The following is a 16636-nucleotide window of genomic DNA, read 5'->3' on the forward strand; positions in this document are numbered from 1 at the left end:
TAGTTAGTATATTCATCACTCTCAATTTACCTTTTATATAAAAATATTAAAAAATTACTAAATACATTTAATTTAATTAATTATAAATACAAATTATTACACTACTGATTTTTGATTTTGGCTTATTTTCTTTTTTTAGTTTATTCGAAAAAACATTTCTTTTTCCTTTTCGAATAACTCTTTCATTTTAGTCTTTCCCATTTAAAATTTAAAAAAAAAATTGCATTTTGGTACCTTCTGAAATAAGTATATCTAATTTAAGATTACAAAATTTGAATATATTTTTTATTTTCTTAAATTACGTGCTTAATCAAAACAAAACAATAAAAATGAAAGCATTTTGGTACCTTCTAGAATATGTATATACAATTTAAGATTACAAAATTTAATTATATTATTTATTTTATAAAATTATGTATCTAGTTAAAATAGAATAATAAAAAAGAAATTGAAAGAGTAATTACTAATATACAATAATATTTAAAAGGATTTTTGTACCTTCTAGAGTATATATATTTTTAATTTAAGATTGCAAAATTTGAATATATTATTTATTTTCTTAAATTACGTGTCTAGTTAAAACAGAACAATTAAAATAGTATAGTATAAAATACGTTTTGATTTTACAAAATTAAAATTCAAGGAGAGAATACCTTGTAGAGTACGTAAATTTAACTTAAGATTACAATATTTGAATATATTATATTTTTAAATTATGTATCTAGTCAAAACACAACTATCAAAATGAAACGGAAAGAGTAAATAGTACTATACAATAATATTTTGATTGAAATACGAAATTAAATTAAAAGGGAAAAAAAGCATTTTGGTACTTCTAGAATACATATCTTTAAATTTAGATTACTAAAATTCCAAATATATTATTTACTTTCTTAAATGTATTTAATCGAAATAGGACAATCAAAATTAAATGGAAAGAGTAATCAAGAATATACATTATCATTATGAGTAAAAATACAAAATTAAAATTGAGGGGGAAAAAAAGCATTTTGTTATCTTCTAGCGTACGTATCTTTAATTCCATATTACAAAATTTAAATTTATTATTTACTTTTTTAAATCATGCATTTACTTAAAACGGGAGAATTAAAATGAAACGAAAGGTCTAATCAGTAATATTCAAAATATTTTGATTAAATCTTATTGCTATGATTTCTTTTCATTAAATATTTTTGTTATTCAATTTTTTTAAATATATTTTCTTTGAGTTAAAGCTCTATTAGAAATAGACTATTTACCTTAATAAAGTAGAAAAAAATTATATACACAATATCTTTTCGAAATATCATTATAAAATTATTCTAAGTATGTCATTGTTATTGTACATTATACTAATAAACACATTGTCATTTGCCACAAAAAAGAAATCATATGGTCCCAAAAGCAATAAAATTACGAAATGAACTCGAAATCTCATCAACAAAATGAAAATTTAAATAGTTAATCAACTAACATTAACTATTTGTAACGTAGAAACTAAGATATACAATCTTTATTTAACTCGAATAAAATAATTTTTCTTTTATTTTTTATTACTAGTTTATATTTTAATTGTTGTCTTATTTAACTTGGGAGTTTGTCCAAAAATCGTAACGTCCAATAACTTGCAATGATGATGACACAAGGTATTGTCTCCATTGGGTAAAACCTTTCAGTTACATACGTTTTTGGTCAAAATTTATCGATAGATTAATCTGAATTCACGATTTAAATAAATATTTTATTATCAAAGTTTAAACTAAGACATTTAACATAAAATAATATCTTATCATAGCCTTAAATTGTTAAATTATGAAAAATATTTTTCAAAAGTAATAGACTTAATGACTTTGGTAGTTCATATAATTATGAACTCTTACTTAGATCATTTGTATTAATAAACCTTAAATATTATTATCAGTCTTCAATATTTTCAAGTAAGCCAATATAAGTCGTCACAAAGCATCTTTTAATTTTAGATGATTTGGAATTAAATTTTGAATATAAATAAATACTTGGTAGAAAACGTTTCTTTCCAAATGAAGTCTTATGTAGAGCAAATTTGAAACCATCAAACAATATATAGGAAAAAAATATATCTTAACTTATATTCAATGAAATACTTAAAAAAAAAAATCTTATAACAAAACATTCTATCTGTATACCAAAAGCATATTTTGAAGGCATTTGATATAAATTTGAGTTAAAAAATGAAATTATAAAACACTACATGACGGTTAAATTTCACATTTATACTTGAAAATATAAATAAAATCTAAAACTAGCAAGTGTCTTTGGATTTATTTTTATTTTTTTTTAAAAATCTAATATGAACGATAATACATCTAACACATTAAACAATCATATTCAGTTAACTTTTTTGGAGCAAGATCATATCAAAATGAATTTTAATACATAAATAGATATCGTAATAACAAAATCAAAATTATATAGTGATATAATATCAAAAAAATTTATCGTCGTAATAATTTTGAATATTGAGAATACGTGGTTGATGGACTTTTGATTGATGGATGGTCCACTAAATCCAAAACCTTTTAACTAGTTCGACAATACATTTTTTAAAAAAGCCCATTTGTGATTGAAGCTACTAAAATTACAAATTGTTGCCACGTGTGTGATCAATAATTAAAGTTCCACTTTTAATGTTCACTTTTTTAAAAAGAAAATATTTTATTGTCATCTTCCACAAAATAAATTTGGGTGTTTTTGGTTGCATCCACACTTTTTTTTCTCTTCAACTTCCACACTATGAATGTGTTAAAATATTAACAATTTCATATGAGGTAGTTTGGAGTTAATTATTCAGATAAATATTATTAGTTTGTAATATTATTAGTTTGCAATTCAATTAGAATTGTTAAAAAAGGTTTGTTCAGTTCTATCAAGTGTAAGTCTCGTCAATCAAGGAAGTTCAAAGGCTAGAGCGGGTCAATCCTTCATTTGAGAGGGCCTGAAAATGTTCACTCAATCCAACCCTAAATGGGCGGAGGGTTGGGCCGGCCTAGCCCCCTTTTTTTTCTATTCAAACTTAAAATTTTATAACATTAAGAAAGTGAAAAGACTTTCAAATCAAATGACATACAATGGTGTTATTTCAATAACACTAAAAAAAAACCTAGTGTAATTAGAATGTATTAGGATACTTGATATGCGAGATGCATCTGGTGTGATACATCTCGAATAAGAGAGTGACAAGCGAGATGGGAAGGACGGCTCTAGTAAAACGCCTGAAACTCAAGTGTGACACTTAGTTTTGTAAGACTTATGCTCCAAGCGGCTGATTGTATGCCATAAGCACACCCAATGTCCAACGTTCAAGGCTCACCTAACAGATTTTATACAAATTTATTTAATAATATTGACCCTCATAATTCTTGAATAAATGAATAATACTTAATTATTTTTTAATATATAAAAATAATAAGATTGAGAGTAACACCAATAACAAATTGTAGTATCACATCTTTACTATTTGATAACAATATAAAAGTAATTATATATTACATAACATTTCTTTTAAATATACATAGCCAAATTCACTTATTAAATAATCATATTTTGTTTAGCTATTTGAAAGTAATTTTATTTTTATTCATGATGAAGTGATTTTTTATTATAATATTAGTAAGTTTTTGATTATTTTTTTTTTGTGTGTAGATGTATAGTATGATAACAATATATTTGTTAGAAATAATGATTCTTCTATTATTATAAAGTCAAGCTATTATATTATTTATACATGTATAATCATGTTAGTTATTTTATTTTCTATGAGTTTTCCTAACATGTTTGTAATTATTTCAAATTATTGATGTATATTTTATATTATATTATAAATTAAAATTTTATTCTAGATACATTATATTTAAATAAGTTTTATATATTTAGAATACATAGACAAATCATTAATCAGATGTGGTATATATAAAGCTTTTTTAAAAAAACAAAAAAATTGTAAGTATTTTCCTTTTGCCGTGAATGTCTCTTTTTTTTTAAAAAAAAAAAAAAAGAAAAATTGAAAGGAAGACAGTTGCGCTTTAAACTCCTATAGAATCTTCCTTCAGTCTTCTTTTTTTTCCTGTTAATTTCAATCCTTTTTTTAGATGTAAAAAATATTTATAATTTTTATTGAATTATTTTTTGGATAAGATTCAATTTATATATTAAAATAATTTGATTTCATATATATATATATATATATTGACAATTTTGATTATTTTTTGGTTAAATTTCGACAATTTTAGTTAATTTTTGGTTAAATTTCAATTTATATGAATTAAAATAACTTAATTATCAAATTTTTTAAAAGGAAGAAGAAAATACTCAATCAATTACTTATATTTTAGAAATCCATAACTTTCCTTTACGTGGTTAAAAATTTTAAAATTGTCCCACTATTTATTTATTTTTTTAAAAAATAAACAGGCAGTTAGCCTTTAATTAGGAACAATCACATTAAAATTAGGGCAACTTTCACATATAGCAAACAAAAAAATCATATTTATATGCTATAGCAAACTTTGCATAATTGCGCTCCATAGCAAACATAAAAACTGTATAATTCGCTATACATATACAAGTGTATAATTCGCTGGCCTAAATTGTATAATTCGCTGGCCTAAATTGTATAATTCGCTGGCCTATTTTGCTGCAATTGTATAATTAGTTTTGCATACAGTTGAATCGAATTAAAATGTATGTATATTGCATAATTATAAGTGTATAGCAAGAAGATATATGTTTTTCTCGCTTTATACAAAAACAGAAACACAATATATACACTTCTGTTGTATAAAGCTAGAAAAAACTGTATTTCACTGCAATTGTATAATTCACAATTGTATAATTCTTTGGCCTTTTTTTCTGCAATATTTGAAGTAAAATGTTTGTAAATTATATAATTAAGTGTATAACACGAAGATATACATTTTTGCATGTGTATATACAATTTTCTCTCGCTTTATACAAAACAGAAACAGAAATTATACACTTCTGTGTATAAAGCGAGAGAGGCGAGAATGGGAGAGTGGCGAGCGAGACTTCTGGGAGAGAGACGCCTGGCAAATTTTTGCCAACGTTTGCTATGGAGCACAATTAAATCAAACCCTAGCTATTCCATTTAATTTAGGTTATTAGTTTGCTATTATATACAATTTTCCCTTAAAATTATTATTATTATTATTATTATTATTTTAAAAAGAGATCAAACCATCCGGTTTTTAACGTAATCAAATTTTAATTTTTTTTCTTAGATATATATCGATAAATTTTTAAAATGAATGGAAAAAGAACGGCCCACTTCTACAACTAACTACTAATTAACAGTTTAACTTAACATATTATTGTTAATTATTTATTTATTCATATCATCAGATTTTAAATATAAGTTTTTGCATTACAATTATCATATATATATTATCAATTTTTAAATTTACTACATAAGGAAAGTTTTGCATTACTTTTGTATTAGGATAATTTTATGTAATTGCTTTTTGAAATATAACGATAACTCTTTTTTTTGTATTTATTATATCCCACTTCTTCTAAAATTTGGTTTCCATTACCCTATTTTATACAAACAAAAACTTATATATAAAGCATCATTGTATACAGTTTTACATATTAGAAAACAAAATACAATATAAAAAAGGGTAGTTTTGAGAAGAATTATGAGGATCGGAAGAATTAATGACGATTCTCCGGATTTAGAATTAGGGGTTAGATTTCTACCGACCGATGAACAACTTATTAGCTATCTAATAAGATTTGTTGCTTCTAACAATTTCATTTGCAATGATATTCCATTTGAAAATATTTATGGGAGAAAGAAGCCATGGGAGTTAATGGAAGCAGGTAATAAATATTTTTTTACTAAATTAAAGAAGCGAAATACGAGGTTTATTCGGACTTTGGTTGGAGGAGGAAGTTGGAAAGGGCAGGGGAAAGGAAAATCAATAGGTGAAAACAAAATTGGGATTAAAAAAACTTATAACTATGAAGAAAATAAAAAGGATAAAGTTAACGATGTTTCTTGGATTATGAAAGAGTATAGTCTTGACGACAAGGTAATCAAGCCGTTAAAAAATAGAGGTATAATGAAGCACGAGGATGTTGTTTTGTGCTTCATTAGGAGGAAAGAATCAGGACATGGAAACGACGATGATGATGATAATGATGATGATACACAACCCCAAGGGCCTAATGAAACTGGATATGGTACTGATCAACTTGCTCAACAGATGGTTGATAATTCTGTGCAGAATGTTGAAGAGACAACATCCACAGGTGTTTTAAACAACGACGAGTGCTTATTCACAGATGAATTAGGTGATTTTGATATATTTATTGAAGAAAACCAGGAATGGCTATCTGATTTAGTTTCTTAGTATAATTCTTGTCAAAAATATATAGGTAGTTTTGATACAAATAAGCTCAGTACTGGAACTTTCAGCAATGTGTATCCATCTTTGATGTTTCTTCAGGGAATGTGTTGCTGAAGTTGAAATATCCCAACTTCTTGATCCATCTAGAGGGACTGCAAGTAGTAGTGCTGTGGCTGGCTCATTTGGATACATTCCCCCAGGTATATTCTATGACTCGAAAGACTTGACTTACTACCTCATGTTTCAATTTGTTTATCTTACTTTCCTTTTTAGTCGGTCCTTCAATTTGCTGAGGAAGTTGATGAACGATATGACAACACAAACCAGTTGCCTATATGGGCAGATGATCATCAACTTCCTCAGCAAATCGTCATGTTTGTTATGATGAATGAAGGAAATATTAATGCTGAATCAGTTGTTCCTTAGCACGAAGAGCAAGTGCAATATGTTATGGTACCTTCTTCCACTCAATAGGATGTTAGCATTCAGTCATTGCTATTAGAAGACTATAATGATCCATCAACATTCACTAATGAGATGATGAACTTGTATGCAGTTGATACTCTAGTCTATTGTAAGAAAAAATATACATAGTTTTGATTTATGTGTAATGTATATAAATGAGAGAACTAAACTCTCAACTTATATTCAAAGGAAAAAGATTTTGATGTATACTAATTGCTTATGTTTTGGCTTCTCTTTTTGATTGATTTAGTCTTCTTCCCTCTTTGTTTATACATGTAAAACAGGCTAAGAGTTTTTACACAACCTGAGGCAATTACAACAATATATTCAACCACAAGTAGGGTATAATACAGATGGTTGAGTTTATGCAGACGTTAACAAATAAAAGAATTTGAATCTGAAATGTTGTATCATTAAATAACTGGTATCCATAACTGAACAATTGAAGCATACGATGCCAACCTATATACAATCACAATAATCACCTTTTCTATCCTTCACCATATTTTCTCGGATCGTCCAAACGAAAAGCAAAGAGAAAATGACACAACATGATTACAACTCAAAGAACACATGAATGTTGCAGTCGTCCCCAAGTTAATTGATCCACCCCCAGAAGAAAAAATACAGAGACGAAATAAAAATGGCAGATCGATGGGTGAACAGGAAAGAGAGGACGAATTTAGAAAGCCAAAAGCTGAGTTCTAGGACTTACTCAAGATGTCATATTTTGGCTTTACTTAATTAGCTCTGTAAGGATCCATCCTTCATCAGTTTCAAACTGAGACTATTATATCGTTCTCGTGAATACTGTCTTGATGCCTTCCTCCAATCTGTTCCAGCCTTCATCATAGTAGAGAATTCATCGTAACTTATCCGTCCATCCTGAAAGAGAATGAAACGTAAGCACATAATCATGCATCACAACGTCGTTTTCTTTTTCCTAATCTCAGGTTCATAGATTCAACGGGATAAGAATAGTACCCAAGGAACCAGATCATATAACACACAGAATATGAAATATATTACTGACCTTGTCAGTGTCTACATCTTGCATAATAGCATTGATAACTTCTTCGCTGTTGGTTTCAATCTCGTCATCTAAGGCTTCCCTTAATTCCTCAATCTCTATATATCCATTTTGGTTCCTATCAAAAAAATCAAATGCCTTCTTCAGGTGCTCCTCATTTGCCATCTTTCTTAGATGGACTGAAATTGCTACAAATTCCCCGTAGTCCAAAAATCCATCTTTATCGACATCACCCTGTGAAAATATCACTGATTAGTTCCCTTTGTTCCTCCCAAGTAACATTATAATGTCGTGGCTAGTATTCTTATGAAGTTATACAAGTCAATCAATGGGGCATGGAGGGGGAAGTTATCAATAATTGAATGAATATCCCATTTAACTACTTTGATTGGGTGTGGGGAGCCTAACAGCAGCAGTAGAATATTGCTTTATTTTGTCTATTTTATTGTTTTGAGATGGTTCAAGCATTCAACTAGGTAATATAAGAGGACCATAAGTCAAATACAACACAGAATTTGATACTTACAACATCCATAAGAATCTGTACATCAGATTCGGGAATTTGATGGCCAAGTTTCTGCAACCCAACTCTCAACTCGTTAACGTCAATCTTCCCTTTGTTACCTATATCCATCAATTGGAATCCCTCCTTTATTCCAGCCACTTCGTCCACTGTCAAATGCTCAGCAATCACCTGTGAGGTAGAAAAGCAATTTTATTGAAGAAAACTCAACCCAAGACTAGCAGCTATTCCGAGAAAATTATTCACAGTAAAGAAAAGAAGAAACATCAATCTTGGAGTTGGAATCGCACCCTTAAAGCTCTTTTCTTTAGCTTGTTCATCATAGAGAATTGCTTGAGCCTTGCTTTCACTGTTTCACCCAAAGAAACATTTGGAGCCTTCTTTGCATTTTGTATCCAGGGATGATCTATAAGCAGTCAGAGCAAAAAAGTTAAGCTTTGACAATGAATAATGAATTTTCACATGGCTTACAAAGTAAATGAAGAGAACTCTTTTAGCCCGTGCTTTACCTAGAACCTTTTTTTTTGAGAAAAAAGTGCTTTACCTAGAACTTCTTGAGCAGTAAGCCTCTGGCTAGGATCAGGGTTAAGCATCTTCTTCACAAGGTCTTTTGCATTGTCGGAGACCTTAGGCCAAGGGTCCCTTTTAAAATTCACAACAGAACGAATGATTGCTTGTGCAACTCCTTGTTCAGTTTCTGCAATGAGAGATTTTTTTAAATAAAAACACCATGCTGACCATAACAAAAAACAGTACTAGTATTTTAATAGTTGATTGATAAAATAATATAACAGCCAGATAAACTTCTTGCTTTGGACAGTTATACTGGAGTAAAAACTAAAAGAGCGAATAAAATTGACTTGCCAATCACCGTTTGCTTGGAACAGATTATTAGGAGGACCAATTAATATACCAAAAGAAACTTCAATAAGAACTTTTTTTTTAACCAGCAATGCTTATTTAAGAATGCCATCAGGCTCTTTTGGAAGTTCAGAGTATCAATTTAGAGGGCAAGGATCAATTGTGGGCAAATTAGAGCAAGTCAAGATGCATTTACCCGAGCCATTGTCAATTTGTATATACCATGTATCCTGGTTCAAATTTTTTAGAGAGAATTGCAATACACAAAATAATACTCTAGGGGCGCACCGCGCAAGAATTACTTTCCCTTTAGAAATATTATAACCAACGAGAAAATATGGATAAAGAGTTCGCATCACCAAATAGTCTGGTGAAGTAGCAACATGGAAGATATTTGTAATGTGAATCACCAATAACTAGCCCTTTAAGGGTAAGGACACTAACCTGCCCAAAATGGTGGAACACCACATAGCAAGATGTAGAGAATTACTCCAGCACTCCAGACATCTACTTCTGGACCATAGTCTCTCTTCAGCACCTCGGGCGCCATGTAGTACGGACTTCCCACAATTTCGTTAAATCTCTCACCTGTAAAACCAATATGACAAGCTAAACGTGAATATAACGTTCAAGTATTCAAAAGCAGCTAGATACAAAAATATTAGGAAATTTACCAGGCTTAAAGAATACTGAGAGACCAAAATCAATTGCCTTCAATGGTGCTGTCTCTTTCTTGTTTTCAAACAAGAAATTTTCAGGCTTGAGGTCCCGATGCATAACTCCATGCTTATGGCACATCTGTAACCCAAACAAAAAGAGAAGTAATTAAATATCGAATAACCAACCAGCCATGATTGGAAATAGTTTAGACATGTGTGAATTTTGCAACTTGTCAAGCAGTTAATATCTTTCCTTTTGAAGGTCTCAGATAGTTGATCTTAGCTTATTGAAAAATGACAAAATCTCCGAGACAAATGGTGCAAAGAACATATACCAATTACTCCACAAAAGGGTAGTTTTCCCCAATGTTGAATTGGACTACTTAGCGTATCACGCCATCCAACTGACTGGGAAACGATAAGTTTAGAGCTTACTTGGTATCAGACCAAAAAGATCTATGAGAAAATGCCCATGTAATCTCACCCCTTTATCAGTTTAACAAATCCTGATTGCCAACAAGCTAGTTCCCTTAATAGAGAGCTGATCTACTTAGCATGATAACCGCATTCTCATTCCTCTACGTTATTCAACACATTCTTATATCACTAGTACCCTAAAGCATATTAAACAATCATGGCAATTCATTAAGCTGTTGTGATGATTCTCCCATTCTACTTCACTAACATAAATTTCACATCTAAATCACACAATTAAGAGTAGATAATCAAATAACCAAGGATTAACACAGCATTAAAACAAGTCTTCACCTGAATCACTTCAACAATTGTGCGAGTCACCGCAGCTGCTGCCCTCTCGGTATAATGCCCCCTTGCAACAATCCGATCAAATAGCTCACCACCCTCACACAGCTCCATAACTATATGCACTGCATTATCATCCTCATAAGTATCCTTTAAGGTTACAATATTAGGATGCTTAGGCAAATGCTTCATGATCTCAACTTCTCTCCTTACATCCTCGATATCCACTCGAGTCCTAAGTTTCTTCTTCGATATTGATTTACAAGCATACACATCTCCACTTACTTTGTCAGTAGACAAATATGTAACCCCAAATTCACCTCGACCAAGCTCACGCCCTAACTCATACGTTGCCTCAATATCAGTACCAGTTGGATTATCCAACACATAGGACTTGTGTCCATTCCCATGATGACCATAATCAACAGAAAATGGATTTGGCTTATTCTTCCCCCTTTTCTTCTCCTCTGTTTCTGAAGTTTTTGGTACTGCACAACAATTACCCATTGAACCAGATCCTCGAAACCCAACTTCTTCAAAACTTTCAGCTAAAAGGGTCTCAAGATCTTAACTTCCCCACCTAACTAACACAACAAAAAGCTTCAATTCTCACCTAAAACTAAAAGGGTCTCAATATCTAAGCTTTCCCTACCAAATCAACACACAAAAATCTCAACTTTCACTAGTCAAACTTCAACCAAGATCCAATTTTTACAATTTTTTTACCTAGAAATCAAGAAAACAAGCAAGTGGGTTCCCTTAAATCCTTGAAAACTCCAATACCACCTAACAAAAATCTCAGATCTCACAAAACCCAATTCAATTTTCAAACTTTGGAGCTAAAAAGAACAATAAACCCTGAGGTTTTTGCAAAAGGGTAATATAAACAAATGAAAATTGAAGTGTTTATAGATGAAAAAACAAGATCTGAACAGAAATTTAACGCGTGAAGAAACCCAATTTATATAAACAAGAGAAGAGAAGAGAAGCAAAGGTCAAAATTGGGTTCATGGAAACTTCCCAACTATGCACATTACTCTTGTGAATGTGTGTATTATTTTGACCTTTTCTTGTTTTTCTAAATTGTCCAAAATCAAGAACCCACTTTGGAATAAACAAAATGGGATTTTAAAAATATATTTTGCATATTATAAAAATGTCATCTTTTTTTTTTGTAACAAATGCATATTGGTGAAAAAGTATTGGCTAGGGAGTAATAATTTGCTTACAAAAAGTTGGTCCATCTCATCTCTTCTGTCATCACCAAGAATCCACCCCCCCCCCACACACACCTCCCTCTAATAATATTTGATATCTAATAGGGTACCTGGTTTGAAGATGAGTTGTTCGAGCATTACATTCTGTATAAGTTATATTATATTTGGTAGTTGATTAAGCGGTAAAACGATTCATGTATAAAATCAATATGTTTGATTTTCAATCTGTATAACTAATACAAATATAAATTACGAGAGAATTTATATAATTCATGTATTGTTTATGCAGAATATGTGACATTACTATAATAACTAGTGCATGCATCACTAGTATCTGTGTAACTTTAATCTACTACAAATTAACTCCTAGAGTTTTATTTGGTTGGTGATTAAGTTATTTCGAGATTGCTTAATTAACATATTCTTATTGCTAATTGTTTGGTTCATTAAACTAATAATGAGATATCCGAGATGTATGTGTGTATTCGATTTAAAATAAGTAAAGTGATATAAATTTTATTTGACTTTTTCGATTTTAACTTAAATAATAATCTCTTAATCCTCCGACCAAACTATGTCTTAGCTAAATTCTCATATATATATTTTTCCATAAATTTAATTTCTTTGTAAAGCATGGGTTTTGTTGTGGTTACACTTGAACAAAATTGTAGCATTTTATTGTTTCTCTCCATCTAAAAGTCATATCCTTTGGTTGAAAAAAAGGTGAAAAGAAGAACTTAAAATGGAAGTTCTAATTTCAATGAAGAATTAAATTTATGGATTATGAATGTAACAAATGCATGTTGACAATTATATCTATTTCTAGAACATACTATAAAAGTTTCCTATTTTTCCTTTTTTTAAAAAAAAAATTCGTATTATTCCTATTAATAGTAGTAGTAAAGTATGTTGCCTTTTTTGTGAAAAAAAATATTCACTTTTATATTATTTCTCCATTAGATGACATTATAAGGTTCTTTGTTTTTTCCAAATTATTATTATTATTGGTGTAAAAAACATGTTAAAACCAATGCAACATATATGCATTATTTTATTATATCAAAAAGCTGTTTTCGTCCTTTTTTATTTACATACTTTAGTGATCAATATCATAAAATGTTTACTTATGGGATTAAATCATAATATTACTTACATGCTTTTGTAGAAGGAAATAAAATATGTTTTTTTTTCTTATTATTTTAAGACTTCATTCATTGTAATTGTTACCCCTTTTAACTACAGGAATATAAAAAAAATCCATAGGTAATTTTCACCTTTTTTCGAATAATTATTTAAATATAAAATCGTTACAGTTTTTCAAAATGTGAAAAATTATAGAAATTGCTCTATCTATTTCATTTTATAAAGTATAATTAATTCAGCACATTAAAGAAAAACTTACCGTACATCACATATATATTTAAAACTTATGATTTTATATATCAGTATGTATTTCTATTATACTAAAAGTATGTTTCATAAAGATAAATGGAAAAAATCCGAGTTAAGTCATTTTTAAATTTATAGTAATTATTATTTTAATTAAAATTTATAAATTATTATTACTTTTATGATTGTCAATTTGTTATTTTAAAAGTGAAAGGGTACTTTGGTCATTTTTTTCGATTGTTGTTGGTTGTATTGGATTGGTCTTGGGGGATTTGACTTGGATACAATGTTTTTCATTATATATGATTGCTAAATATTAAATAAAATAATACACAATATAATAATAAATATACTACAAAAAGTGATATTTTGCTGACTCTAGTAGTCCACATGAATTGGACTATAAATAGTTTTACTATTTTATTTTATTTAAAAAAATAAATAAAATTGCAGCATTAGCTAGCCAAACGTTATATTGATTATTTCATATTTTAAATTCACGAAAAGTCATTCATTATTAATTATTATGTTATTTGCAAACCTCTCATTACTATTCCAATTAGTTGAGTGTTGATGAAGTGAAATATTTAAACAGAGAGAATAGTTTAGATTAATATTATTATAATTAAGGTTATTAAATATCAATCTTTTTTGGGAGTTTACATAATATAATTAAAGTATGATATCACACTATAATTTATTATTAAATATATGAATAGTGGCTGGATTTGAACACTGATCGTAATGATGATATGTTGTTAGAAGAAAAATAACTCATAGCGATAATGCGTAAACAAAGAGTTTAGAGTCGTTATCAGAATTGTAATTGGATACAATATCGTTATAGACTTTAAAGATATTTATAAAAGTGTTAATTGTCAGTAAAAATATATATTTAATAACAACTAAGTTATCATATTAATTAAAGATCAATTTTTGTGTAGTACCTCAAGAATTGTTGTGATAGAATGGATCTTGAGATCTGAATATGTAATAGGAATTGGTACGGCTCACTTTTAAAAAAGTCTAATACGTATCATTTCAATGCTGATGTTAAACATCGAATGAAAAATATTTTAATTTATAAAAGTTGATAGAAACAAATCTTTTGACTTTGTTAGGTACATCAAAAGACAACAATTCTCTCACTCAAAAAGAAAAGAAAAGAAAAAGTAAAGTAGATTTTTAATTATAAACAAAGTTAAGGTTATATAATGAGTTTAGTGTTAATTTCTTGCAAAACAAATATTTGGATTAAAAGTAACTTACTAATTCCATATATTTAGCTTCTTAATGTGGTGATTAAGTCAAAATTGGCAGCTTTTGAATCTTTTTTCCTCTTTAATACCACAAATATCTTAAACAATACCCTACTAGAATAATTGAATTATTCCTAAATATCCAATTGGCTTATTGACTAATTCTCTAACCAATTGGTTGAACTTCAATTTATTTTTCTTTAGAAAATAAATTAATTAATTAGGTCAAGAGTCAATTGCAATCTTGATTGACGGGAGAACACAATCTTTGAAAAAGGTCAAAATTAAAGTTGTTAAAGAATCAATTTGTGAGATATACACTTGTTATTTTTACGAAAATAATTTTATATATAATGATATTTTTTGATAAAAAAATGTCGATTAAATCGTTGTATATGCTTCGTATGTAATAAGAAAGTGCAACATGCCAACCAACATTAATGTTAACCTATCAATTGTCTCTACTTGAACATGTAGTATATGCCATCATCCACACTGTAATTTAATGGGCTATCAAGGACCACTTGCAAGAGCAATAAATGGAATTTGCTAACTTGAATTAGACAAGACCAAAGATATCCTATGGGACGGGCTAGAGTTATGAACTTATACTCTGATGAACGAGTCGATTTCATTATTACAAGTTCTTTCAAAATAAATCAAACTAAAATGGTGTTGTATCCATATATATATTATGAGAAGGGACCTTCGAACCTATTTGAATATATACTATATATGTATATGGATTCCTACGTCGTTACATTTCTTTTTTTTTTTGAAAAATTCTATTGATAATATCCAATTTCATAGCCCACAAAATATTGACATCTAAAAAAGCCCAAAATAATTAAGAGGGCTTTTTGGAAAGGGTAAATTGGGCTTTGTTGGGCCTAATGAGCTCATATATAAGGAAATGACATTTATGTACGACTTATAGTTTTAAGGAAAAATTAGCAATGAACAGCCCAACATTAATTAGCATTTAATAGACAAATAAAAATAGGGAAAATTGTATATAATAGCAAATTAATAACTTAAAATAAATAGAGTAATTAGGGTTTGATTTAATTGTGCTCCATAGCAAACGTTTGCAAAAAATTGTCAGGCGTCTCTCTCCCAAATATCTCGCTCGCCAATCTCCTCCAGTCTCTCGCTCGCTTCCTCACTTTTTATACAAACACAAGTGTATAAAAATTGTTTCTAATTGTATAAAGCAAAGAAAATTGTATAAATACATATATTTTTTCCCTCTCTCCCCTCTTCCAGATCTCGCTCGCCACTCTCTCGAATCTTGCTCGCCACCCTCGCCTTTCTCACTTATACAAATAGAAGCGAAATGTATAAATTGCGTTTCTGTTTGTATAAAGCGTGAGAAAATTGTATATACACATTCAAGTACATATATTTTTGCCCTATACACTTATAATTATACAATAAAAATACTCCTTTGCCCAGTTTCTTTTGTCTTTCTCTCTTTCTCGTTTTATACAATTTTCAAATTGTATCTAATTTCTCTCTTTCTCGTTTTATACAATTCGATTCAATTGTATATTCCTTGTCAAGTCTCTTTTGTCTTTATCTCTTTCTCATTTTATACAATTCCAATTGTATATAATCGTTCTATACACTTGTGATAATACAATTCGTTTTATACACTTCGTTTTTATACAGTAATCCTCCCAAGTGTCTTTCTCTTTCTTGTTTTATACACTTCGTTTTATACAATTGCTTCAACTGTATATGTATAGCGAATTACACAGTTTCTATGTTTGCTATGGAGCGCAATTATGCAAACTGCGCTATAGCATACAAATATGAATTTTTTATTTGCTATATGTGAAAGTTGCCCATAAAAATAAGCATAAAATGACCCAAATTAGTAAATGACATTTTGATTGTTTTTTTTTTGTTTTCCTCATATAAACAATATTACTAAAAAACAAAAATAACGGAAATACACAAAATTATATATACATACGTAACCACCTAAAAACATAAATTATGTATTTTCATATTTTTTTATTCGTTATTTGAAAATAAAAAATGTAACTGTATACTTGATGA

General features: G+C 28.9%; 2 protein-coding genes across 2 annotated transcripts; one reads left to right on the top strand and one right to left on the bottom strand.

The window, feature by feature from the left end:
- The first annotated feature begins 5670 nt into the window (after positions 1 to 5670).
- On the top strand, positions 5671 to 7232 carry LOC114074441 (NAC domain-containing protein 2-like). The gene is made up of 2 exons (XM_027912431.1): positions 5671 to 6607; positions 6823 to 7232. Exon 1 carries the CDS (start codon positions 5694 to 5696, stop codon positions 6408 to 6410), a length of 717 nt encoding a protein of 238 aa, XP_027768232.1. The 5' UTR covers positions 5671 to 5693; the 3' UTR covers positions 6411 to 6607; positions 6823 to 7232.
- Positions 7233 to 7260: 28 nt separating this feature from the next.
- LOC107002203 (calcium-dependent protein kinase 32-like) lies at positions 7261 to 11834 on the bottom strand. The gene is made up of 8 exons (XM_015200128.2): positions 10714 to 11834; positions 9961 to 10084; positions 9731 to 9874; positions 8970 to 9122; positions 8716 to 8831; positions 8429 to 8596; positions 7906 to 8136; positions 7261 to 7757 (listed from the first exon to the last, which is right to left on the bottom strand). The coding sequence occupies exons 1-8, from the start codon at positions 11212 to 11214 to the stop codon at positions 7617 to 7619; spliced, it is 1578 nt and encodes a 525-aa protein (XP_015055614.1). The 5' UTR covers positions 11215 to 11834; the 3' UTR covers positions 7261 to 7616.
- Positions 11835 to 16636: the final 4802 nt, after the last annotated feature.

Source organism: Solanum pennellii, chromosome 10, assembly GCF_001406875.1.
Source record: "Solanum pennellii chromosome 10, SPENNV200".
NCBI classification, from domain to species: domain Eukaryota; kingdom Viridiplantae; phylum Streptophyta; class Magnoliopsida; order Solanales; family Solanaceae; genus Solanum; species Solanum pennellii.